The sequence below is a fragment of the Falco biarmicus genome, chromosome 4, assembly GCF_023638135.1.
Source record: "Falco biarmicus isolate bFalBia1 chromosome 4, bFalBia1.pri, whole genome shotgun sequence".
In the NCBI taxonomy this organism is placed as follows: Eukaryota; Metazoa; Chordata; class Aves; order Falconiformes; family Falconidae; genus Falco; species Falco biarmicus.
Window position 1 is genome coordinate 63843899 of NC_079291.1, and position 23530 is coordinate 63867428.

General features: G+C 64.7%; 1 protein-coding gene across 3 annotated transcripts; it reads left to right on the forward strand.

Annotated features, from left to right (window-relative positions):
• The first annotated feature begins 2078 nt into the window (after nt 1–2078).
• On the forward strand, nt 2079–23282 carry SEMA6B (semaphorin 6B). Of its 3 annotated transcripts, XM_056335822.1 has the most exons (18): nt 12126–12547; nt 14552–14638; nt 16055–16203; nt 16476–16605; nt 16912–16972; nt 17065–17127; nt 17522–17623; nt 17762–17852; nt 17936–18055; nt 18161–18249; nt 18356–18573; nt 18699–18830; nt 19514–19663; nt 20479–20673; nt 21337–21477; nt 21741–21818; nt 22027–22085; nt 22186–23282. In XM_056335822.1, the coding sequence occupies exons 3-18, from the start codon at nt 16089–16091 to the stop codon at nt 23172–23174; spliced, it is 2733 nt and encodes a 910-aa protein (XP_056191797.1). In that variant the 5' UTR covers nt 12126–12547; nt 14552–14638; nt 16055–16088; the 3' UTR covers nt 23175–23282. The 3 variants fall into 3 exon arrangements, with proteins under 3 accessions (XP_056191796.1, XP_056191795.1, XP_056191797.1); XM_056335821.1 differs by lacking the exons at nt 12126–12547; nt 14552–14638 and adding an exon at nt 2079–2368; XM_056335820.1 differs by lacking the exon at nt 14552–14638 and having other exon boundaries at nt 12125–12547.
• The last annotated feature ends 248 nt before the right edge of the window (nt 23283–23530 follow it).

Here is a 23530-nt window from a genome sequence, read left to right on the forward strand (position 1 = left end):
TCCCTCTGCCCCACTGGGAGGAAGGCCGGGGACTGCTGGGGGCACATCACCATATGGGGGGGTTCCTGACAGAGGGGGGGGACTGCCAGTGAGGATGGGGGCTGCTGCTGTGAAGGGGCTGCTCCCCAAAATTCCTGCCTGGGTCCCAGGGCTGGGGGGAACCGGGGGCTGCTGAGGCAGGTGTGGGGGCTGCAGCTCACACCCCACACCACCCCACATGCTCGGTGTGCACGAGGCCAGTGGGGCACATGCACACGGGGGCCAACCTCTACCCCTGGACCCCCCCAGACCCCAGCAGAGAACGGCACCACTCATCACATGTGTGGCTGCAGGATTTACGGCGAGGCAATTAGCTCCTCTGCCAGTCGGTCTATTGCCGAAAGGTCAAATAAACTCCGAAGCCTGGGAATAAATCTCTGTACGGAGCCTGTGGATCAGAGCAGCCCCCCCGAGCTGCGGTTTTCCAGAATGTCGGCCAAAATCCCTGCCCGGGAGGGTTCCTGTGACTGTCGTGGCTGTGGGATTTTGGGTGCTGTGAGATGTCAGGGTGCCATGGGATGTGAGGGTGCCAGGATGCTTTGGGATGTCAGGGTACCGTGGGATATTAGGATATTAGGGTGCCATGGGATATTAGGGTTCCATGGGGTGCCAGGGTGCTGTGGGATGTCGGGGTGCTGTGGGATGCCAGGGTGCTGTGGGATAATTAGGATGCCATGGGATGTCGAGGTGCCACGGGATGTCGGGGTGCTGTGGGATATTGATGTTCAGCAAAAAGCATCTCGGCAATGCTTGCAGGACGCATGATAATTGGGAGGAATTAATTCAGAGGAGTGTTGATTAGCCTTAATTAGCGCAAATTTGGCCAGTGTGGCGAGCTGAGGGTGTGTGAACAGGTCAAGGGGCTCAGCTGTGTCCCCTCAGTGTCCCCTTGGGGACAGTGACTCAGGCGCTGAGTCACGGCTGTGGTTTCCTTCCCCTGGGGACCCCCCCCAGCACGGGCAGCCCAGTGCCCCCCCCCCCGGGCGTAGCCCTGGGGACCGGCAGGGATGGGAGAGGCAGGAAGAGGTGAATCAACAGCAGCGTTAGGAACCTCCTGCTTGCCAGGGCAGGCTGAACACTGGCCACAGCTCAGTGCACCCATGACACTCAGGGAGGTGGCACAGGAGGCCCAGCGGGCCACGGGGCCATGACCCCGGTGCCACACCCGGTGGCATCACCCATGGCACACCCCGGCACCTTGGGGGGCTCAGCCGAGAATTCCCGTGCTGAGCTTCGGGGGCGGGGGGAGATGGTTTATTTCTGACTGCCCTGATTTGGGTTTTTTTGGGGAAAGTTCAGCTAAAACAGGCTGGGGAAGCAGATGGCGGGGGGGGGGGGGGGGGGGGGGGGGGGGCGGTGGCAAAGCGCTAAAGCAGTGAAATCCAAGCAGCATCTCCCGCCACACTGGGTCCCCAGCCTGGGTGCCAGCCCCCAGCCCCTGCTGTGCCCCCCACCCAGGCACCCACCCTGGCATCAGCTGCACCCTGGGGGTTGGGGGCAGGTTTGGTCTCCCCTCGCTGCAGTTGTGGGGTGCAGGGCAGCTCAGAGTGCAGGGGGAAACTGAGGCAGGGGCTGCGTGTGTCACAGCAGCTGGCAGTGCTGGGGGCGACCCCCTTGGGCAAGGGGAAACTGAGGCAGGGGCTGGCGGTGCCACTTCTGCAGTGCCAGAGAGGGGAGGGGGGAGAGCCACCTTGCCGGGGGTGTGCAAGGCTGAGGATAGGTGGGGGGACAGTCCCAGCCCCCCTCCGTGCTGGGAAAGAGGGGAAACTGAGGCACGGGGTGTGGGGAAGTCCAACCTAGTGCCCCTTCGTGCTGGGAAAGGGGGGAAACTGAGGCGGGGGGTGGGGGGGTCCGTCCCAGCCCCCCTCCGTGCAGCCGGAGGCAGAGGGAGGGATGCCCTCCCGCCGGGGGGGGCCGGGGCAGGCGGGAACGGCTCCCCCCGTCTCTCCCCTCCTCCCGGGGGCGGGGGGCCCGAGGCCGGGCCGGGCCGCCCCCCCGGGGCGGGGGCAGGGCGGGGGGCGCAGCCGCTCCGGGAGCGGCGGCGGCGGCGGCGGCGGCAGCGGCTCCTCCAGCGCCGCGGTTGCCGGAGCGGCCCCGGTGCAGCCGCAGCCACCGGGCGGGCGCGGGCCCGGCCCCGGCTCCGGCCCCGGCCGCGGCCCCCCCGCGCCCCCCCGCGCCGCCCGCGGCCCCGCCCCGCCCGGGCTCCGGTGCTCCGGTGCCTCCCGCCGCGGCGGAGCGGAGCGGGGCCGGGCCGAGCCGCGCTGCCGGCAGGCGCAGGTGCGCGGTGCCCCGGGCGCCCCCCAGGACCCCCCCACCCCGGGACAGCGAGGTAAGAGCGCGGCCGGGCCCCCCCCTCCCGCCCCCCCAGCGCTGCGGGCCGGTATCCGTGTGTCGTGTCCCCCCCCCGGTTTATCCCCCCCGCTCCCCATCGGCTGCCCCTCCCGGGGGGGGGTTGCAGTGCTGGGGGGGGATGGGAGGAAAGGGGTGCCCCCCCCCCCCCGCCCTCCCCCCTCCCGCCGCCGGCGGCTGCTGCATTGGGAAGCGGCGCTTTTGTTAGCGGCTCTCCGGGCGGAGCGGGCGGAACCTTGAAGGGTCACGGGCTGGAGGTGCCCCCCCGGCCCCCCCGCACCCCCGGCCCCCCCAGCCTGCACCCCTCTGATCCCCTTCCCTGCACCCTGCGGCCCCCCTGCACCGCGCCGCTTCCCCAGCACCTCCATCCTGCATCCCCATCCCCACCCCAGCACTCCTGGCCCCCCCCCCGGCTCCCCCAGTCCTCACCCCGGGGACCCCTCGCCCCCCCCGGCACCCCGTCTAGCCTGCCGGCACCCTGATCCTGCCCCCCTAGCCCACCCCAGCACCCCGGAGAGCCTCCCCGCACCCCCATGCCCCCCCCAGCACCTTGGTCTCCAATCCCCTGCACCCCTGTGCCCCCCCGCAGCACCCTGATCCTCCCCAGCATCCTGATCCTGTACCACCGTCTCCCCCCAGCACCTTGATCCCGCACCCTTGAGCCCCCCCCATCCCCTCAGTCCCGCACCCAGCCCCCCCCAGCACCCAGTCCCACCCCCCATCCCCTCCCACACCCCCATCCCACCCATCAGCACCCCGGGCCGGCACCCCGACACCCCGCCAGCCCCGGGACACGGTAATGGGCTCGAGGTGCTGAGGCACCGGGGGCGGGGGGGGCACCCCTCGGGCTAGGAGAATGGACATGGGGGAGGGTCCCTGCTTCATCGGGCTCCGTTTTGTCTCTGCCACTTCTTTGGGAAGCAGCCAGGGCTTGTTGTTTTAGGGAGGCAGAAAAAGGGGGGGCTGGTGTGTGCCCCCCACCCCATGCAGACTCTGCTGGGCTGCGGGGGTTGGAGGGGCTGAAATGGGGGGGACGTCTAATGCAGCTCCAGAAAGGGCAGTGGGGAGCAGTGAGGGCTCAGCTGGGGGGTGTTTGTTGTAGCCCCCCCCCCAAAAAAAAAAAACAACCCTGCAGGACTGGGGGAAACAGACCCCCCACAAACTGGGGGGTCCCTGGCTCCGTCTTGCTGGAGCTGTAACTTGGTGAGAGCAAGGGATGGGGGATGGGGGGGCATCTGGCAGAAGTGGGGCACCCCTGGTGGATGGAGGGGGGGGCTGGCAGCCCCCAGCATCAGGGCAGGGCTGGGCAGCCCCATGCAGACAGCGGCTGTGGGGCTGGGGGGGGCCTGTTTCCCCCCTTTTGGGGCTCAGCAATGTCGTGCCATCTGCAGATTTGGGGCTGGGGGGGGGGGTAACTCTGAAATAACATAAGGTGGGGGGTGCTGAGCCCAACCCCCCTGTTGCCCTCACCACAACATGCCCTGGGCCCCCCCGCCCCCCCCCGCCCCCCCCCCAGCCTGACCTCCATTGCTCCCACATAACCCAGAGCAGTTAGAGTGCTGCCCCCCCCCCAGCCTCCGCCTGCCCCAGCTGGACCCCCCCGTGGGGTGGGAGGGAGTGGGGAGCCCCATCCCTGCATGGGGAGCTTTGGAGGGGGGGAAGCTTCCCCCAGGAGAGCAGGGGAGGGGCACGGGGCTATGCTGTCAGCTTGGGGTGACCTTGGGTGAGCGCTGCCTCCTGTTGTGCCTCAGTTTCCCCTCTGCCAAATGAGGCCATGAGCGGGGGAGTCGTGCAGTGGGGAGCCCCCCTGCCCTCGGTGTTGGGTGCTGCACAACCCCTCCACCCACCCTGCGGAGCAGTTGGGGCGGGGGGACACCTGCCACGACCAACCACCCCTTGGGGACACCCACCTCTGCTTGCCCCCAGTGCCTGGGGGAGGGACACACAGGGGTGGCACATGTGCCACCCCTGGCCCCCCCGCCGGGCCCCCGCACCCCAGTCTGGTTGGGTCTGGGTTTGGCCCCAGCGGAGCCGCATCCTGCTCTGGGAATGCACTGGGGGGGGTCGCAGCTGAGCCCCTCGTCCTGCCGAGACAATCGCGAGGAAGGAGTGCATTAGCTTGGGGGGGGCCCTCTGTGTCCCCCCTGGCAATTTTAGCCACAATTTAGGGCCTGAACTGGTGACACTAGAGGGCAGCTCCCGGCTCCGCGCACAGCACAGCCGGCCGGTGCAGGATCCGGCCCTGGATGCCAGGGCCCTGGCATCGCACTGTCTTCCCCCCCCCAGCACCCAGCCATGGGGGTGGCGTTTGCAGGTGCGTGTCCCCGCTGGGTGATGAGAGCCCGATCTGGGCGGGTGCTGAGCCTGGGCAGTGATGCTCTGCCTGCCCCACCGAGACGCCCCTTTTGCAGCATCCCCGGGGTGACACGGGAATTGGGTCACTGCTGTCACCGGGGCACGTGGCTGCAGTGGGGAGGTTTTGTGCATGGGGCGGGGGGCTGGAGGTGGTCCCTGCGGGGGTCGCATTCAGGTTCTGAGGATGTTGGGGGGCAGCTCAGCCCCCACCAGCGCCGCCAGTGCCGCCGGTGTTTCAGCTGCGGGGGAGGCGGCTCATTTCTCCCCCCCCCGGGAGCCGCTTCCCAACATGTTTTTGCTGCCGTTCTTATAAACAAAGGGAAATAACCAAATTTACCGCCCCCACCCCCCCGGCAGTGGCAAAGCCCCTGGCAAACCCCAGTGACCGCAGCGGTCTAGAGGTGGCCATGCACACGTGTGCATGTGTGTGCATGTGTGCACACACGTGTGGCTGCACGCTCCCTGGGACAGAGCTGCCCTCAGCTGCTGAGGGGTTATCGGGGTCCTGGTCCTTGCCCTAAACCAGGAGGTTTTCAGTGGTTTTGGAGCTCCGAGCCCTGCCAGGAGCCCCAAGTCATGGGGCAGGGTGGTGACGTGCCGGGGTTGGGTGTCACTGTCCCCTTCTCACGCCCCCTCGGTCCTTGGAGCCGGCATCCCTTGCAGCTTGAGCTCTACATGCCACGTGATGGTTGGTTTGGCTCCCAGTTAAACCAGTGGCTCCTGGGAGAGCTTTTCCCACCAGCTCTGCCGTACCGGTGCTGGGGGGGCTCAGCCTGGCCGTGAGGCCCGTGCCGGCATGATGCTCGCCGGCTACCGGCGCTGGATGCAGATCCCTGCTGCAGTGCCGGATGCAGTTTGTATCCTTAGACAAGCTCGAATATTTTTAATTAAACCTGCCAGTTGGGATGCGATTTAATTTTTCAGTGGGCTGAGCTGCGCCGGCCCCTTGGTGCATCTCCTGCACCGGGGCCGCTCCAGCCATATCTATTTCCCGGTGTTGCCTTTGCTGAGATTTTCCTACCAGCATGGACCGCGGTGTTAACCAGAGCAGCTTTCTCCGTGCCGGCATCTCTGGCTGTGCCAGGCGAGCGGGTTGCCAGCGGCCTGGGCAGGATGGTTTCGCGGTGGTGCTGGTGAGGTGGCATCCAGCTGGTGTTCAGCAATATAAACAGTAGTAAAGAAAACCAAGGAGCCTGGCTCCATCTGGGCTGTGCCACAGTGCCTGCTTAACCCATCTGTGCCCAATTGCCACCAGCATCACCCCATCACCCCTGGCAGCATGGGAGCTGTGTCCCGGGGGGGTTCTGGGGGCTCTTCCCATCCCTCCATCCCCAGGATGGTAATGGAGGTGGCTACCCGAGCGTGGTACCCAAAAGGATGCTGCCGTATCCCCGGCAGCACCCAACCCCACCATGGAGGGGACCCAATGGCCCTGGGGACACCCTGCAATTAGTCCCTGGGGACCTTTGGGCTGCAGTTGTGCCCCCCGAAAGGGGTGACGGAGGTTTCGGTTCCCTTCACGAAGGCAGGAGAGAGAGGAAGAGCAATCGTCTGGTGCGGAAGGAGATCCCAGCGGGGCTGCCTTGTGCTAACAGGATTTTACTCCCTATTTAATTACAATTTTGTCAAATTAAAAAAAAAAAAAGAGGGGAGGGGGGGGCGAGAAAAGATCCCTCTCATCTCTTTGTGGTGGTTCCTGGCAGCCAGTTAATTAAACAGTGGCTGGTGAAGCCACTCGTCCCCAGAGAAGGTCCCAAGGGACCTCAGCCCCAGAGCTTGGCAGTCACCCCTTGGTTCCAGTTCCTCCCAGTTCAGCCCAGTTCAGCCCGCTGGCAGCAAGGCCAGCCATAGTCGTGGCAGTGGTGTGCCGATGTGCCGTGGCTAATCCCCGGCTCTTCCCTGTGTAATCCTGCCCACTGGGATAATCTCATCAAACCCAGCAGCACCGTGGCTGAGCTCAGTGCCGGGTTTGGTGCCGGGTGGATCTGGGGGAGGTGGGGGGGACGTGGGGACCCTGGGGGAGCGGCGGCTGCAGGTGCACCCTCAGCGGGGCGATGTGGGGCTGCGGATGCCCGTGGGGCGCTTGCGCATCAGGTGGGGAAACTGAGGCACAGAGCAGGGGTCAGCATGTGGCTTTGCAGTAGCCGGGGGGGACACCAGGACAGGGGGTGGCAGCCACTCCATCCCAGCACCGAAAACGAACCCAAGGAGATGGAGGAGAGCAGGCTGGGGAGAGGCAGGGGTGGCAGCACCCACGTGCCCCCACAGAGGGCGGCCCTGGTTTGGGTGGTGGGAGCGTAACTGGCTTTGATTATCAGCCCATCCATCATCTCCTGCCGGGGGATGTTAGATAAAGCGCTGGGAAATCAGGAAGCGTTAAGAAGGCGATTTGGGAGGCTGGGAGCTGGGATCTGTCCTTGCCCTGCTTGGGGCCGGATCCTGCCCAGGGCAGCAGGTAGGGAGCGTGGAGCTGCAAATAACGCCAGCAGCTGCCCCAGCACCGCCTGCGCCCTATCCTTCATGTCACCTTTTGGGAAGCAAGCTGGTGTGGCATGAGGTCAGTGCTGGGAATAGCCCAGGAGCATGGCCCAGGGCCTGATCCTGCCCAGCTGGGTGGAGAGGGGCTGCCTGGTATGGGGGTACTCCGCGCCCCCGACCCCAAGCACCCTGGTCAGAGCCACGGTGCACACGCATGTGCACTGCACAGCCCCTGCTGCTTACATGCACCATACGTGCACGTGAGAGTCTCATGCACACGCGTGTGCCCATTCACCAGCCCTGTGCACAGATGTGTGTGTACCCTCACACGTGCACAACAGCACACACACCCCAGCCCTGTGTGCACAGACATGCACAGCACTCCTGTGCACACCCATCCCTGCACACCCCTCACATACATGACAGCTGGTGTGTGGGCACCAGCACACATGTGATGCGCCGTGCACAGTCACCTGCATACATGTGACAACTGGTGCACACACCACGACCTGCACACAGATGACACCTGGTGCACATACATCTGCACACTTATGTGGCAGCCGGTGTGCACACCAGCATCTGCACACATGACATGTGGTGTGCATACACACAACACTCGGTGCACATGCTGACACCTGCACACACATGACGGTGCACACACACCGGCACACGTGTGCCAGACACATGTGCCAGCTGGTGCACACACCAACACCTCTGCACACATACCTGCACACACATGACACCCAGTGTGCACACACACATCACACCTCTGGTAGCCACATGCCTGCACACGTGTGTCAGCCGGCTCATATGCTGGCACCTGTGCATGTGACACCCACTGCACACACACATGTGACCCGTGGTGCACACACACACACCCGCACACATGTGACATCCCGTGCACACACACCCGCACACAGATGACACTCTGCACATCCGACAGAGCCACCCAGGCGACAGGGACCTTTGTCACCCATCCTGCCATGAGCTTTCCAGTGCTGGTGGCTGGGAGCACATGGTGGTGGTGGAGTGGGGGCTGGGCCCGTGCCGGCCTGGTGGGTGCCGGTGGCCGAGCAGGCTTTGCTGGCGCTGGTAGGAGAACAAGGAGCTGTTTCGAGGGCAGCGAGGAAACACCTGACCTTCCGGCGAGGCGGCGAGCGCGGAGGCGGTGGCGCTGGGCGCGCACCCGTGAACAATGGCCCTTTGTTCCGTGCCGCCACTGGCATCCCACATCCCAGCCTGCATCCCATCCAGCATCCTGCATCCCGCATCCCAGCCTGCATCCTGCATCCCACATCCCATATTCCAGCCTTCATCCTGCATCCCAGCCTGCATCCTGCATCCCAGCCTGCATCCCATCCTGCATTCTGCACCCCATCCAGCATTCCGCATCCCATCCAGCATCCTGCCCTGCATCCCACATCACAGCCTGCATTCCAGCCTGCATCTTGCACCCCACTCTGCATCCCGTCCTGCATCCCTTATCGCATCCTGCATCCCACTCCACATCCTGCATCCCACACCACATCCCACTCCAAATCCGACATCTCACATCCCGCCCTCCATCCCACATCCTGCATCCCACGCCACATCCCATCCCGTGCCCCGGTAGTGCCGCAGTGCCAGCACCCACGCTAGCTGGGCTCCTGCACACCCCGCAGCTCAGCTGGGGCTCCTGGTGCCCCGGTGCCGGGGTGCCACTGGCTCGCGGTGCGGGACAGATCCCGTCTGTCCCCGGCCACCGCGGGAGCAGGACCGCCAATGCGGGTGCCACCACTGAAGCCTTTGAACTTGGCATTTGCAGAGCAGAGAGCAGGATCAGCGGGGTCACAGCCTGCGGCCTCACCGTGAGGAGGAGGAGGGGGTGGCTGGGTGAAGGCTGGGTTCACGTGCTGTGGCGTGCACCCCGGCAGCCACCTCCCACCCTCCTGGCACACCAGCCATACTGGGAGCCACTGGCCAGAGCGGGTTCACCGGGGGTGGCCATGGTCCCTGTCCCCACTGGAGTCCCCATCCCCTGGTGTCCCCAGAAGGTGGGTGGCTCAGAGGCAGGAGAAGGGGGGTCTGCAGAGGAGGTGCCCTGGGTGGCAGCCCTGGGACCTCCATCACTGAGGGGACAGTGTGATGCTGGGGACAGTGACACAGCGGGTCTGAGACCTCCATCACCGAGGGGACAGTGTGATGCTGGGGACAGTGACACAGCGGGTCTGAGACCTCCATCACCGAGGGGACAGTGTGATGCTGGGGACAGTGACACAGTGGATCTGAGATCTCCATCACCAAGGGGAGAGCGTGATGCTGGGGATGGTGACACCCCAGGGGCTGTCACCCCGCAGTGCTCACCCGCACCCCTTGCCCCTCTCTGCGCTGTTTGACCAAGTAGATATTTAATCTTATTTAACTCTAAATAAGTGTTTTGAAGCGTAGAAATCTGAACTGGTGGCGCGGGCTCCTGGGCTGGGAGCAATTAAAAGCCCTATTTTCCCGGCCAGAGCAGAGCAGCTGAGCGCAGCCAGCGCGGGGGAGGCCGAAATGGAAATCAAACCACCAAAAACAACACCTCGACTTTATTAAGGCTTAAAAAATGAGCGGGCTGAGGGGCTGAGCGCCTGCTCCTGCCTCGCCGGCACCTCCTTGGCTCTCCCAGCCACTGGGGTCGGGGTGGGGGGTGGTGACTGGGGGGTCTCCTGCATGGAGCTGGGTTTGCCTGTGGTGATGGAGCCAGGAGCTGCGTGTTCCTGCGCCCGCTTGGGGACAGGGCATCCTGGGGACATGGGCTCCATGGGGACAGAGACCCCTGTGGATGCCGATCCCTGGGGATGAGGGCACCCTAGGGATGGGAATCCCTGGGGATGGGGCTCCCTGGGGACAGGGTACCCTGGTGACATGGGCTCCATAGGGATGGGGGCACCTGGGCACATGGGGTCCCTGGAATGGGGATCCCTTAGTATGGGGATCCCTGGGGATGAGGGCACCTGGGGGACAAGGCTCCCTGAGGATGGGGCACCCTGGAAACAGGGTTCCTTGGGGATGTGGGCACCCTGGGGATGGGGTACCCTGGGGATATGGTTCCTTGGGGACATGGGCTCCTGGGGATGTGGGCTTCCTGGGGACATGGTTCCTTGGGGATGTGGGCACCCTGGGGATGGGGCACCCTGGGGTGCACAGAGGAGGTGTGGTCCAAGGGACTGGCAGGACCTTGGGAGGGGGCTCCCAGGAGCAGTGGCCAGGCTTGGGGCAGGAGCAGCAGGTTCCCCCTTCCCACACCAAGGGGAAACTGAGGCACAAGGCTGGAAGCAGTGACTCAGACCTGCTGTCACCGGTGGGACCTGTCTGTGGCCACCCATGGCTGTGGTGGCCCTGGGGCCATGTGGGTGCCAGGGTGAGGCTTGCAGCCAAGGGGACCCAGCAAGGGTGCAGAGCCCCTGGGGAGACCAGGGAGGATGAGGGGGGTGAGTGCCTCTGGGGCCAAGGGGGACAAGGGGGATGGCTGTCTTGGAGGGACAGGAGGGACATGGGGGGATGTGCCCCTTTGGGGACAAGGGGGGATGAGCACTTTGGGGGACAAGGTAATGAGTGCCCCTGGGGACAAGGGGGGTGACAGTCCTTGGGGGGGACATGAGGACATGTGTGTCTGCAGGGACAAGTGCCCTGGGGGAACCAGCAGGACAGGAGGGTCCATGTGCCCTGGGGGGAGAAGGGCTGTGAACTGGGGGGGACAGCACCCCACCTGCCACCCCCCTGTCCCCTCCATGGGGTTTATTTTGGCGTGAAGCGTGATGCCTCCTCGGTAGGAAACCGTGCTTAATATGCAGATTAGTATGTATTTAATACGCAAATTACCGTGCAGCTCTGGCCAGCCACCAGCACTGCCCTGGCACGGTGGAAGGGACATGCCAGGGGCACCCAGCACCCATGGGTGTCACCCAGCGGGTACTGAAGGTGCTGACAGCACCCAGCAGCTCATGTCACCCTGGGCACCCACGGTAGGTGACAGGTGCGAGGACAAAGCCACCCAAAGTGACGGGGGGGGGGGGGTGGGGGGGTGGGTTGGGGGTGTCTTTACCGTCCCAGAGCCCATGTCAAGGGATAAGACCCCCTTGGTGTCTGGGGGTCCAGGATGTGCCGGGGTACCGGGCTGTCCCGGGGGGACTCAGGCGCCTGGGTCCCCACCCAGGGGGGTCGTGGATGATGGGGAGGGGACAAGGGACAGGGACGGGGGCTATAAACGGCAGCTGTAAGCAGAGCTGGTAACCGGAGCAGGAGGCCCGGGGGGACATTTGAGCCGCCGGCGGGGCCACAGAAGCGTCAAGGTAAATGGTGGGTGCTGTGTGTGTCCCCCTCGCCACGCCGGTGCCCCCCCCCCCCAGTCCCTGTCACCCGCAGGGGGACCTCACCGATGCTGGGTCCGCCCCATCTTCATGCCCCCCCCCCCAGCTCTGGGGGTGCTAACTGCCTGCAGCCCCCCCCGGACCCCCCTCGGGAGGTGCTGCTTGGCAGAGGCGGGGGGGGGACACATGGCAGGGGCCAGGGCCAGGGCCAGCCCGCGGTGCCAGGTGGCCGGGGTGACATTTGCTCCGTCCCCGCCGTGGGGACAGCTGCTTCCTGGCTCTGCCATCTGAACCGGCCCGGAACGGAAACCCGGGGGGGGGGGGCTGAGCCCCCCAGCCCCAGCGGCAGCAGCAGCAGCAGCTGGGTTGGGGGGGGTCCCCACGATTATTTCGGGGAGGGGGTCTGCTGCTGGTGACCCCCAAACCCCCTCTGTGGCAGTGGGGGGTGACCTCCTGTGTCACTCCGCCGAGCAAGGGATGCTCTGGGGACCAGCTGCTACGTTTCAGGGGGCTGGGGGGGCATTTTCCTTAACACTGCTTATAAGGACCTCATTAGCATATCTAATTGCTGATTGCTTATTGGCGCTGGGTACTTTCTAAAGGAAATTACCCCAGATACTATATAAAATCTGGCATTAGCCCTGTGAAAAGGGAAAGGATTTAGATACCGAGATTATGCGCGGGCGGGGGGGAGTGTCAATAACGCACCCCTTGTCAGATGGCTGCTAACGAACCCTGGTTAATTAGGGGCTGGTGTCGGCTCGTGCTGGGCCGCTGCTGCCATTATCCCCCCGAAGTTGTATTTTAAGGGATTTCAGGGCTGGTGTCCCCCCCTTTTTCCCAGCGTTCCCCCCTTTTCCCGGTGTGTGTCCCCCCCGCGCCTTTCCCGGTGCCTTTCTGATGGGTTTATGTCCTGAGGCTGAGCCAGCTGGATGGAATCCGGGATCCCAGGGAATGAGCCGAACCGGGATCAGCTCCGGGTGCGGCGATGGCCGGTGAGGATGGGGGGTGACAACCGGGTGGGTGATGCTTTGGGAAGGGATGCCGTGGTGCCGCCTGGGGGGTCCCATGGGTGCCCCCCCCACCCCCCCCCCCAGCTTCCCGGCTGTAGTGACAGGTGCTGGGGTGGGGGGGGGTGGGGGGTGGCTCCGGTTACGGTGACATCAGCCCTACCTTCCCACCTGGCGCGGGTGGGGGGCGCGGGCCCCCCTCCCCTGGGGGTCCTCGGGGGGGGTCTGTGACAGCTGGGCTGCTTTCGGGACGCCGGAGCCCCTAGCGCCGTCGGGGCGTCCTGGGGTGGGGGGGACCCACCCCCAGCTATGGGACCCAGCCGTCCGGGACCCCCCCTCCGAGTGGTGGGGACAGTGGTGGCGGTGCCATAGGCAGTGGCCGGCGGAGCTCAGGTGGGCAGATCGGGGGTCTTGGGGGGGCAGAGCGGGGTACTGGGAGGGGGGGGGCATGAGGCGTGCCCAGATGCCATGGGGAGGGGCTCCCATCCCTGGGAAAGGGGGACAGCATACCCCCCCGCAGCAGGCCGAGGGTTGGGGGGAGGTGGCTTGGGAGATTGCAGCAGCCCCCAAGGAATGGCAGCATGGAGGGGGGGAGAAACTGGAGGGCTTCCCCTCCTTCCTTCCCCCTCACCCTTGTGATGGGGGCTGGGGAGATGCTGCGGGGGTTGGGGGGGAGGACAGAGCAAGCAGCTTGTGCACACAACCCACCCCTTCCAAACCTTTGTGTGCAGAGCACGAGGGCTGAGTGCGCTTTCAGATGGGGAAACTGAGGCACGGAGCTGGGGGCTGCAGGAAGGACAGGGACAAGGGACATGCCCAAGGCTGTTCAGCTGTGCGGTGTCAGAACCATCCAGGCTGGAGACCCCGGTTCCCCCCGGAGTCCCCAGCACACCCCTGGCACAGCCGCCCTGTCCCCCCACGCTGCCTCAGTTTCCCCCCAGCCATATGCTGGGGACACCCATGGTGACTGTCCCCTCTCCCCTGGCACCGCTGTGAATGGGTCCCTGTTTGCCAACCCCCTCCCTGCCGCGCCCCCCTCCCTGGCAGCCCCCTCCCCAGCAGCCCCCTCCTCCCCGCTGCCTTCGGTGCCTTTTCTTTGCCCACACAATCGCAGGCATTTATGGTGCCGGAGGCTCTGGTTACCCTGCGCCCGCTCCTGTCACCATGCAGGCTGGAGGGGACAGTGACACCAGACCCCCAGCTTGGGGTTACAGGCACCCGAGGCAGTGACACGACCTCCCCCCACCCCAAATCCCACCCGGCATGGGTGGATTCTCATGTGTCTGATATACGCTGAGCCCTTTTCTTAGGCTGCTTTTTGGGGTCCCTCCGGTGCCTGGGGACCTGCAGGGATGCTTAAATGTGGTGGGTTTTGGATGCTGCTGGTGTCAGCCATGGGGGGACAGTTGTGACGTGGGGACATCGTTATCCAAGCACGATGGCTTCTTTGGGCAACAAGGCTGGGTGAGGAGCCCCTAAGGGGAGGCTGGGGGATGGGGGCGGGTGGCTCTGGGGGAGCCCCCTAGTTCAGCAGCAGTGGTAAAAGCCTCTGAGGCTTTAATTACAGCAATAAAGTTGTTAATGGCTTTTATAAAATAGCTGAGGCATAAAAAAATATATTAAAAAATAGGAATTTCCAAGCTGGGGCCCATCCTGGCCGGGTTGTCACCCATGGCACACTGCCACCAGCCTGGCTGCACCGCAGGTGCCATGGGTGACAAACCGGCAGCTCCCTGTGCCAAACCCAGCTCGTTTCCCTCTTTTTGGGGAAAAAATCCCCTTTATCCCACTCCTTGGCATGAAGTCACCGGCACCACCGAACCTCTGGGTTGCTTTTGGTGTTTGCTGCGGTAGTGCCACGGTTGCGCTGCCGGCTCAGCCGCATTGGGCTTTGAGGCACTGTTTGCTCTTGCAGGCACTCGTTAGTTATTTTTAATAGAAATATATAAAAAAATTAATAAGGGGCGATGCCATTTGCTCCTTGGGCAGGTGGGGAAACTGAGGCACAGACCCGTTCCACGGCTGGTTATCCCAGCCCTGCCTGGCTGTGGCCGTGCCCAGGAGGCCACCAGGGAGGTGAGTCCATCTGTGCCTGGCTCACTGCCCCAGAGGGGCTGTGACACAATGGGGACAGGGTCAGTTGTCCCTGGGGGACTGTGACACTGTGGGGGTGGTGTTGGATGTCCCCATAGGGCTGTGACCATGTGGGGATGGGGTCAGTTGTCCCCAGGGGCTATGACACCATGGGGGTAGGGTCAGTTGTCCCCAGGGGCCGTGACACCATGCGGATGGCATTGGGTGTCCCCAGGGGCTGTGACCATGTGGGGATCTTGTTGGATGTCCCTGGGGTCCATGACACCGTGGGGACAGAGCTGGGTGTCCTTGGGGATGTGACATCCTGAGGATGGGGTCTGTTGTCCCTGAGGGCTGGGTCACTGCAGGGACCAGGTCAGGTGTCCATGGGGTCTGTGACACCATGGGGATGGGGTCAGCTGTCCCCAGGAACTGTGACACCAGGGTCAATTCCCACTGGGGCAGGGGCTGTGGCACAGCAGGGTCGGGGTCAGATGCCCCAGAGGCTACGACACCGCAGAGGGGACCAGGGTGGGAACAGTGCCAGGTCACACCACAGAGGGGACGGGGATGAGGATGAGTCTCCCCACTGGTGCTGCCCCACGTCCAGGCACCATGACCCCCAGCCCACACAATGTCACTCGTCCTTGGTCCCCACAGGGGACATGGCGGCAGGAGGGCGACGGTTCGATCACACCCGCTCCATGCTCTCATGGAATTGATAATCAATTAAATCCTCGCCTGGCTGCTAATTAGCCAGCCTTCCCCCATCCCCACTGCCCCACGGGGAAGGGTGGCAGGACAGTGACAGTGGCCTGGTGCAGTGCAGGGATGGTGGTGGTGGCCTTGGGGCTGTCCGGCTGCGGGGGTGCCATGGCACATGGTGCTTCAATGTGTCTGCAGGGATTTTCCAAGCCATCCCAACGGCATTTTGGATAGGGAAGAGTCTCACTGGCTTCCCCCATGTCCCTATGTCCCCACACCCCTGTGTCCCCATGTCCCCAGCCCTGCCATGCCAGCACACACTGGTTTAATTCTCCCATGGGTTGTTGGTGGTCAGCCTGCCAGCAAAGCCCCAGTTTGGGCCCAGTAGCCCCAGTGTGGAGGAGCGCAGGCGCTGGGAGTGGCTCGGCGGGGGCGCGGGGGCTGCTTTTCCCAGCATATTTGAAATTCTTCAGCCGAGGAAGGACTGGCTTCCCCATCACCAACCCCAGCCGCATCCTGTGCTGGCCCCTCATCGCTGGCACTGGCCCAGTGCCTGCCGGAGCCTTAATCCCCCACCCGCGCCCAGAGACCCCCCCAGGACCCCAGCACTGGTGATGGGTTTGGGGTGGGGGGGGGTCAGCGGCAGGGAATGGGGAGGGAACCCAGGTGACTGGGTGGGTGCTGCCCCCCTCCCACCTCTCCCCATGCCCACAGGTGCGGTGGGTGCCCACCCGTGCTGGGGGCCACCATGGGGCCACCACCTTTCGTCCCCCTCGTCCTGCTGCTCCTGCTCGTGGCGGAGAGGACGGCTCATGGCACCTTCCCTGAGGAGCCTGGCCCCATTGCCGTGGCCCCCGAGGACTGTGAGTGCCCACCTGGGGGGGCGGGGGGGGCAGGGTGCTGCATTGCTGCGCAAGGGGGGGACACAGCTCGACGCAGAGATGGGATGGGGTTTTGGGGTGCTTTGGGGTGAAGGCAGGAGGGGGTCACCCATGGGCAGGGGTTTTGGGGTGAAGGCAGGAGGGGGCATCTATGGCAGGGCTGGGTGAAGGAGGTTGCCCTGGCTGGCCCTGGGGCAACCAGTGTGGGTAGGGGTCCCCCAAGCAGTCTGTGACCCCCCCGGTGTCTCCCCCAGATCTGAAGCACTATGCCGTTTTTGTGGGCCATGGGACAAGCCACCTGGCCAGCTCCGAGGGTGGGGGGACCCAGCGCCTCAACATCCAGCGTATCCTCAAGGTCAACCGGACCCTCTTCATCGGGGACAGGTCTGAACCGCCCGCAGCCCCCAAAGTCCCCCCGCAAGGGGTGGGCACCCAACACCCACCTCCAACCCTCTTTGCTGGGGAGGGACCTCACTACCTGCCCTAGGCACCCCAAAATCTGCTGTGGGGCACTTGGGGGGGGGGGCGGTGATGTTCATTGCTCACCCCAGCACCCCAAACCTTTTTGGGGGATGGTGGCGGATCCCACACACCCCCAACATACCTCACTGGGGGGCACATTCCTGGGGTGCCCCCAGCATCGCAGCTGGGAGCCCTGCAGGGTGGTAACACCCGTGTCCCCCTCCCCAGGGACAACGTCTACCGCGTCAGCCTGGAGACCACTGGTGCTGGTGAGATGCGCTACCACCGGGTAAGTGCCGAGCCCCCCAGGTGCTGTGGGGTGCCAGGGGGTGCTGCCAGCTTCTTCCCGGCCCCATGCTGGGATTTCTGCCCCCCCTGCAGAAGCTGACCTGGCGCTCGAACCAGCACGACATCAGCATCTGCCGGATGAAGGGGAAACACGAGGTATGGGGTAGGGGGTCCGCATTCCGTGGGACCCCCCCAGGTGGTGGCCGAGCACCCTCTGCATCCACTGTCACAGGGACAAGGCCACCCTGTTTTCCCCCCAAAGTGTCACCCGCCACCTCCCCACTCCCTGCCAGTGGCTGTGGCTCTGTGATTTATTGGCCGCTTGGATAATTGGGTTTGTAATTAATTCTTTCGGGCCCGTGGATCGGAGCAGGCGCAGCCCAGCATCTGCCAGAAATCCAATTTCCATATAAATGCCATTTTGGGGGTGAAAACAGCCCCCCCCCCCAAGCCAGACCCTTGCAGTGATGGAGGCCTGAGTGGGAGCACCCAGGGGTGGGGTGGGGGGGTCCAGGTGCCGAGGGATGACGGTCCCCTCTCCCCGGCACAGGCAGAGTGCCGTAACTTCATCAAGGTGCTGCTGGTGCGCAACGAGAGCCTGCTCTTCATCTGCGGCACCAATGCCTTCAACCCCGTCTGCGCCAACTACAGCGTGAGTGCCCCCCACCCTCACCAGGATGGGGACACTTGGGACCCCACGTATGTCCCCCACCGTGTCTGGGTGCCACCGAGGCAGCCCGGACCCTGCTGCTGCGTGGCATTGCTCCCAGCCCCGTCTTACCCCCTGTAGATGGACACACTGGAGCCCGTTGGGGACAACATCAGTGGCATGGCCCGGTGTCCCTACGACCCCAAGCACGCCAACGTGGCCCTTTTCACAGGTCAGTGCTGGCATCACCGGTGCCATGCCGGGTGCTCTGCGTGCTGCCCCCCCGTGCTTGGCTGATGCCCCTCTCCCGTGCAGGGGGGATGCTCTTCACCGCCACGGTGACAGATTTCCTGGCCATCGACGCCGTCATCTACCGCAGCCTAGGGGACAGCCCGACCCTCCGCACTGTCAAACATGACTCCAAATGGTTCAAAGGTGCCTCCTCCGGCGTGATGCCACCATGTGCCATGCCAAGACGTGGCACATGTCCCCTTTTCACACCACCCTAGGACATCCCTGACCCTGCCACTGTCCCTGCAGAGCCCTACTTTGTGCATGCCGTGGAATGGAGGAGCCACGTCTACTTCTTCTTCCGGGAGATCGCCATGGAGTTCAACTACCTGGAGAAGGTGGGAGACATCCCCATGGTGGCCCGAGACACCCAAAGTGGGGACAGGGACAAGGGGACGGTCATCAGGGTTGGGTACCAGGTGATGATGGGTGTCCACCCCACAGGTGGTGGTGTCCCGGGTGGCCCGGGTGTGCAAGAACGACATGGGGGGCTCGCAGCGGGTGCTGGAGAAGCAGTGGACCTCCTTCCTCAAGGCCCGGCTCAACTGCTCTGTGCCGGGCGACTCACATTTCTACTTCAACGTCATCCAAGCTGTGACAGACATCCTGGAGCTGGACGGCCGCCCTGTGGTCCTGGCTGTCTTCTCCACACCTGCTAACAGGTTGGACCCTCTTGTACCCTGCCAAGACCCCTGGGCCTGGGCTAGGATCCCCCGGTGTGCCCCAGTGCCCATGGGGGACATGGGGGGTGGGTTGAGGTGTTCACCCCGTGCCCGCATCCCCCCAGCATCCCCGGCTCGGCTGTCTGCGCCTTTGACATGACCCAAGTGGCCGCAGTCTTTGAGGGACGTTTCCGGGAGCAGAAATCGCCCGAGTCCATCTGGACACCCGTGCCAGAGGACATGGTGCCAAAGCCCCGGTGAGTGACACGCTGCAGGGACAGGGACAGCCAGGCTGGGACTGCCAGGAAGGGGCATGGGAATTGTGATGGGGACAGGGACAGCAAGGCTTGGATTGGCAGGAAGGGGCATGGGAATTGGGATGGGGACAGGGACAGCCAGGGCGGGTACCCACAGGCATTGATGGAAGTGGGTATAGGGTCAGGGATGGGGACAGGGACAGGGCTGGGGACAGGAATTATCAGGGCTGGTACCCACAGGGAGTGTGGTGGGGATGGGGGGGATGATGGGATGGGGATGATGATGGGGACAGGGATGGGGATGGGAACAGGGACAGCTAGCACTGGTACCTGCAGGGACAGTGATAGGAGGGTCATGGGTGGGGACGGGGACAGGGATGGGGGCAGGAATGATCAGGATGGGTACCCACAGGGAGCGTGGTGGGGATGGGGGGGGTGATGGGGACAAGGGATGGTGATGGGGACAGGGATAGGGTTGGCAAGGGCTGGTACTGGCAGGGACGGTGGCGGGGGTGGAGTAGGAACAGGGATGGGGACAGGGACAGTCAGGGCTGACACCAGCAGGAAGGGTAGTGGGGATGGGGGTGGGGGGACAGGGACGGTGACAGCCAGGGCCAGTACCAGCTGGGCTGGGGACAGGGCCAGCGTGGCCGTGGGGATGCTGAGCCGTGCTGTGGCTGCAGGCCTGGGTGCTGCGCGTCCCCGGGGATGCGCTACAACTCCTCCAGCACCTTCCCCGACGAGATCCTCAACTTCGTCAAGACGCACCCGCTGATGGACGAGGCGGTGCCGTCCCTGGGCAATGCACCCTGGATCCTCCGCACCATGAGCCGGTGAGCACCCCAGGGCAGGATGTGGCCCAGGGAGGGGCGGTGGTGGCGGTGGGTGCTGGCCGGAGCCTCTTGCACTGCCCTTGCACATGCATGAGAGCGCTGGGAGACCTGATAAATCTCATACACTTTGCAGTCAAGATTGTCTCGTCCTAATTAAATCTGCCTTAATTGCTGCTTGATGGGGAATTAATCAAGCGGCACTCTCAGGCCGCAGCCTCCTGCCAGCAGGGCAGCCAGAGCGCACATGGGGGACAGGGACACGGGGCTGGGGCTGGGGACGTGAGGCTGAGAGTGGGCATGTGGGGATGGGGACACAAGGCTGGGGACAGGGACGTGGGGCTGGGGATGCGAATCTGGGGCACAAGTCTGCAGACAGGCCTGTGGGCTGGGGACAGGGACACAAGGCTGGGATGGGGATATGAGGCTGGGGATGGGAATGGGGCCTGGGGACCAGCTGGGATCCTACCACGGGATCAGGCTGGCTCCTTAGTGGGGTCTGAGCTGGATCCCAGCTGGGATTGGGGTGGAATCCAGGCTGGCCTCAGGCAGGATGTGGGCAGGATCCTGAGTGGGATCTGGGATGAGTCGTGGGTGGGATCTGGGATGGGTCTGGCTGGGTCCTGGCCAGAATCTGGACTAGTTTCCCTTTGGGATCTGCCATGCTTCTTGGGGAGTCCCTGCTCTGGGCCAGCCACAGCACAGCCTGTCCATACCTGGGGAAGGTCCCAACCCCTCACCCCCGCCTCAGTTACACCCTCCCGGGGGACACACAGGCTCCTATGGCCCCCAACACCTGCCCCATTCACGTCACACAGGTACCAGCTCCGCAAGATCGTGGTGGACAATGCAGCAGGGCCGTGGGGCAACCACACCGTGGTCTTCCTGGGCTCCAGCACCGGCACCGTCCTCAAGTTCCTCATCCAGCCCAACGCCAGCACCAACCCCGCGCCCATGCCCCCCGGCAGCCAGAGCATCTTCCTGGAGGAGTTTGAGACCTACCACCCTGGGAGGTGGGTGCTTGGGTGCTGGGAGGGAGGGGAGGGGAGGAGTGCGTGGGTGAGGGTGGTCAGATGGGTGGGTGGGTGGCTGGGTGCATGCATGTTTGGGTAGATGGTTGGGTGGGTGTTTGGGTAGATGGGTGGGTGAATGAATGGGTGGGTGGGTGTTGGATGGATGGAGGAGGATTGAGTGGTTGCATGGGTGGGTGGGTGTTGGATGGATGGATGGGTGGGTGGGTGATGGATGGATGGAGGAGGATTGAGTGGGTGGATGGGTGGGTGGGTGCATGGATGGATGGGCGGGCAGGTAAATGGGTGGGTGGGTGTTGGATGGGTGGTTGGATGAGTGATTGGGTGAGTGGTTGGAGAGCTGGATGGATGGGGGTGGTTGAATGGGTGGGGGCATGATGAGATAGGTGGATGGGTGAGATGTTTAGGGGGGAATTAACTGACAGTTGCAAGATGACAGGGAAGGATGGATGAGGTGGTTGGGGATAAGTGGGTGAGATGGATGGATGGATGGGTGGTTGGAGGGGATGGGTCAGAGGGATGCCAAGGGGTGAGCGGGTGAATGGGTAAGATGCCCTCCTGTGAACCAGTCTACACTGGAACCAGCTCCATGGTGGCAGGCGTGGGGCAGGGCCAGGACCATGCTGAGCTCTGCCCTGTCCCCAGGTGTGGTCGGGACACGGAGGACGAGCGGCGGCTCCTGGGGCTGGAGCTGGACAAGGCGGCGGGGTCGCTGCTGCTGGCCTTCCCGCCCTGCGTGGCCAGGGTGCCCGTGGCTCGCTGCCAGCAGCACTCAGGCTGCATGAAGTGAGTGCGCCCGCCTCAGCCACCCCCCGGGGTGGGCAGGGATCGCTGCGGGGGGCGTGCGAGGAGCAGGGGGGGGCTACCTCCATATCCCAGGAATTTGCCCTGCGCCGGGATCTGGCTGGGAAGGGCTCAGCATGGCTGGGAACACAGCCGGGGAAACTGAGGCACGGCACAGTGTGGGGCCCGGGGCCCTTGTGGGGGCCAGGGTGCTGCCCCCCCCACCCCCGTGTCGGGGCTCATCCTGACTCTCTGCTCCCTGCCAGGAGCTGCCTCGGGAGCCGGGACCCCTACTGTGGCTGGACACCTGAGGGCTCCTGCATCTTCCTGGAGCCCAGCCCCAGGTAATGCTGTCAGGCCCGGTGGGGGCGGGGGGGCACAGGGGGACACAGGAGGTGGGGACAGAAGGGTCTCAGGAGCTCCTGCAACCCCCTACTGCTGAGACCCAGCAAAATCATGGCTTGCTGAAGCGAGCTGAGAGCCCTCTGCCAGGTGATTTGGGACCAGCTGACACCCCCCCCCCCCCCCCCCCCCCAATTTGCACCCCCCTAGGGTGGCCTTTGAGCAGGACATCGCTGGTGGCAGCACATCCCACCTGGGCGAGTGCGACGGTGAGTAGTGGGCAGGGATGGGGATGGGGGCATGGCGGTGGCACTACCAGGTCCGTGCCACGGCTGTCCCCTGACACGTGTCCCCCCTGCCACCCCCCAGGGCTGGTGACAGAGAGCTTTGTGGACGAGCCAGATGGGCTGGTATCGGTGAACCTGTTGGTGATCTCCTCCGTAGCCGCCTTCGTCATCGGTGCCGTCATCTCTGGCTTCAGCGTCTGCTGGTTCATTGGCCACCGGGACCGCAAGGAGCTGGCGCGCCGCAAGGACAAGGAGACCATCCTGGCGCACAGTGAGTCGGTGGTGAGCGTCAGCCGGCTGGGCGAGCGGCGGGCACGCGGCGGGCAACCCGGCGCCTTGCTGGCCCCGCTCATGCCCAACGGGTGGCCCAAGGAGTTGGGGAAGGTCACCCAACATGACCTGGACTCAGGGGTCCTGCCCACACCGGAGCAGACCCCGTTGCAGCAGAAACGCTGCCCCGGCACCCTCCAAAACTGCACCTGGGAGCAGAGTCACAACATCATCAACGCCGCGTTGCGGGACCCTGGTGGATCTGGCACAACCGGCACCGGTGCTGGGCGGCTGCACGCCGGCTCCGGCCGCCCGGCTCGCGGCATCCCCCTCTCCTGCCACACCATCCTGGTGGACCAGGAGCTGGAGGCCGAACTCAGCGACTCCTCGGGTGATGGGCATTGGGGTCTGGACCCCCAGGAGGGTCCCCGCACCCGGCAACACCCACCCACCGGTGCCCGCCGCCCACCCCGCAGCTCCTACGGTGACTTCACCAGCACACCGCACCCCAGCCCCGATCGCCGGCGGGTCGTTTCGGCACCCGGTGGGGAGGGGGGAGACTTTACTGAGGGGCCACCCTGGCACCCTGAGCAGCTGAACTTCAATGCCAACAATGGCACAGGCCGCCCCGGCGTCCACCTCAAGAGGAACCACACGTTCAACAGCGGCGAGGTGCCAGCGGGGGGTTACGGGCGACATGGCACAGCACCACGGGCACCCGGTGCTGGGCCCCCCCGGGCGCTGACGGACCTGCACCACCTCCTGCGCTATGGCGTGGAGCGGACTCCCTCGGGAAAATAGGGTCCCACCCTGCGTGTGTCCCCCGGTCCCAAGACACTGATGGGGTCCCCCGGCTCCCTGGGGACAGGGAAGGGTGGCCGGGGCAGCAGCTGTGGGCAGGGGGTGAGATGCTGCGTGGGTGGGTGGGGGGGACAGGCACCCCCTGGGTGCCCCTGGATGGGGTTTGGGGGTGTCCCCAGCCGGCATGGGGCAGTGCCCCACGCTCTGGATTCTTGGTCCTGGGGAGGGGGGGTCCGTCCATCCCATCCTCTCCCCAGGCTGGACCCAGGGACTGCAGCACCCTGGGAGGGGGATCCCTGGGAGGCAGCAGGATGGACGCACGGACACGGGCACGGCCGAGGCAGAGCAGGGCTGTT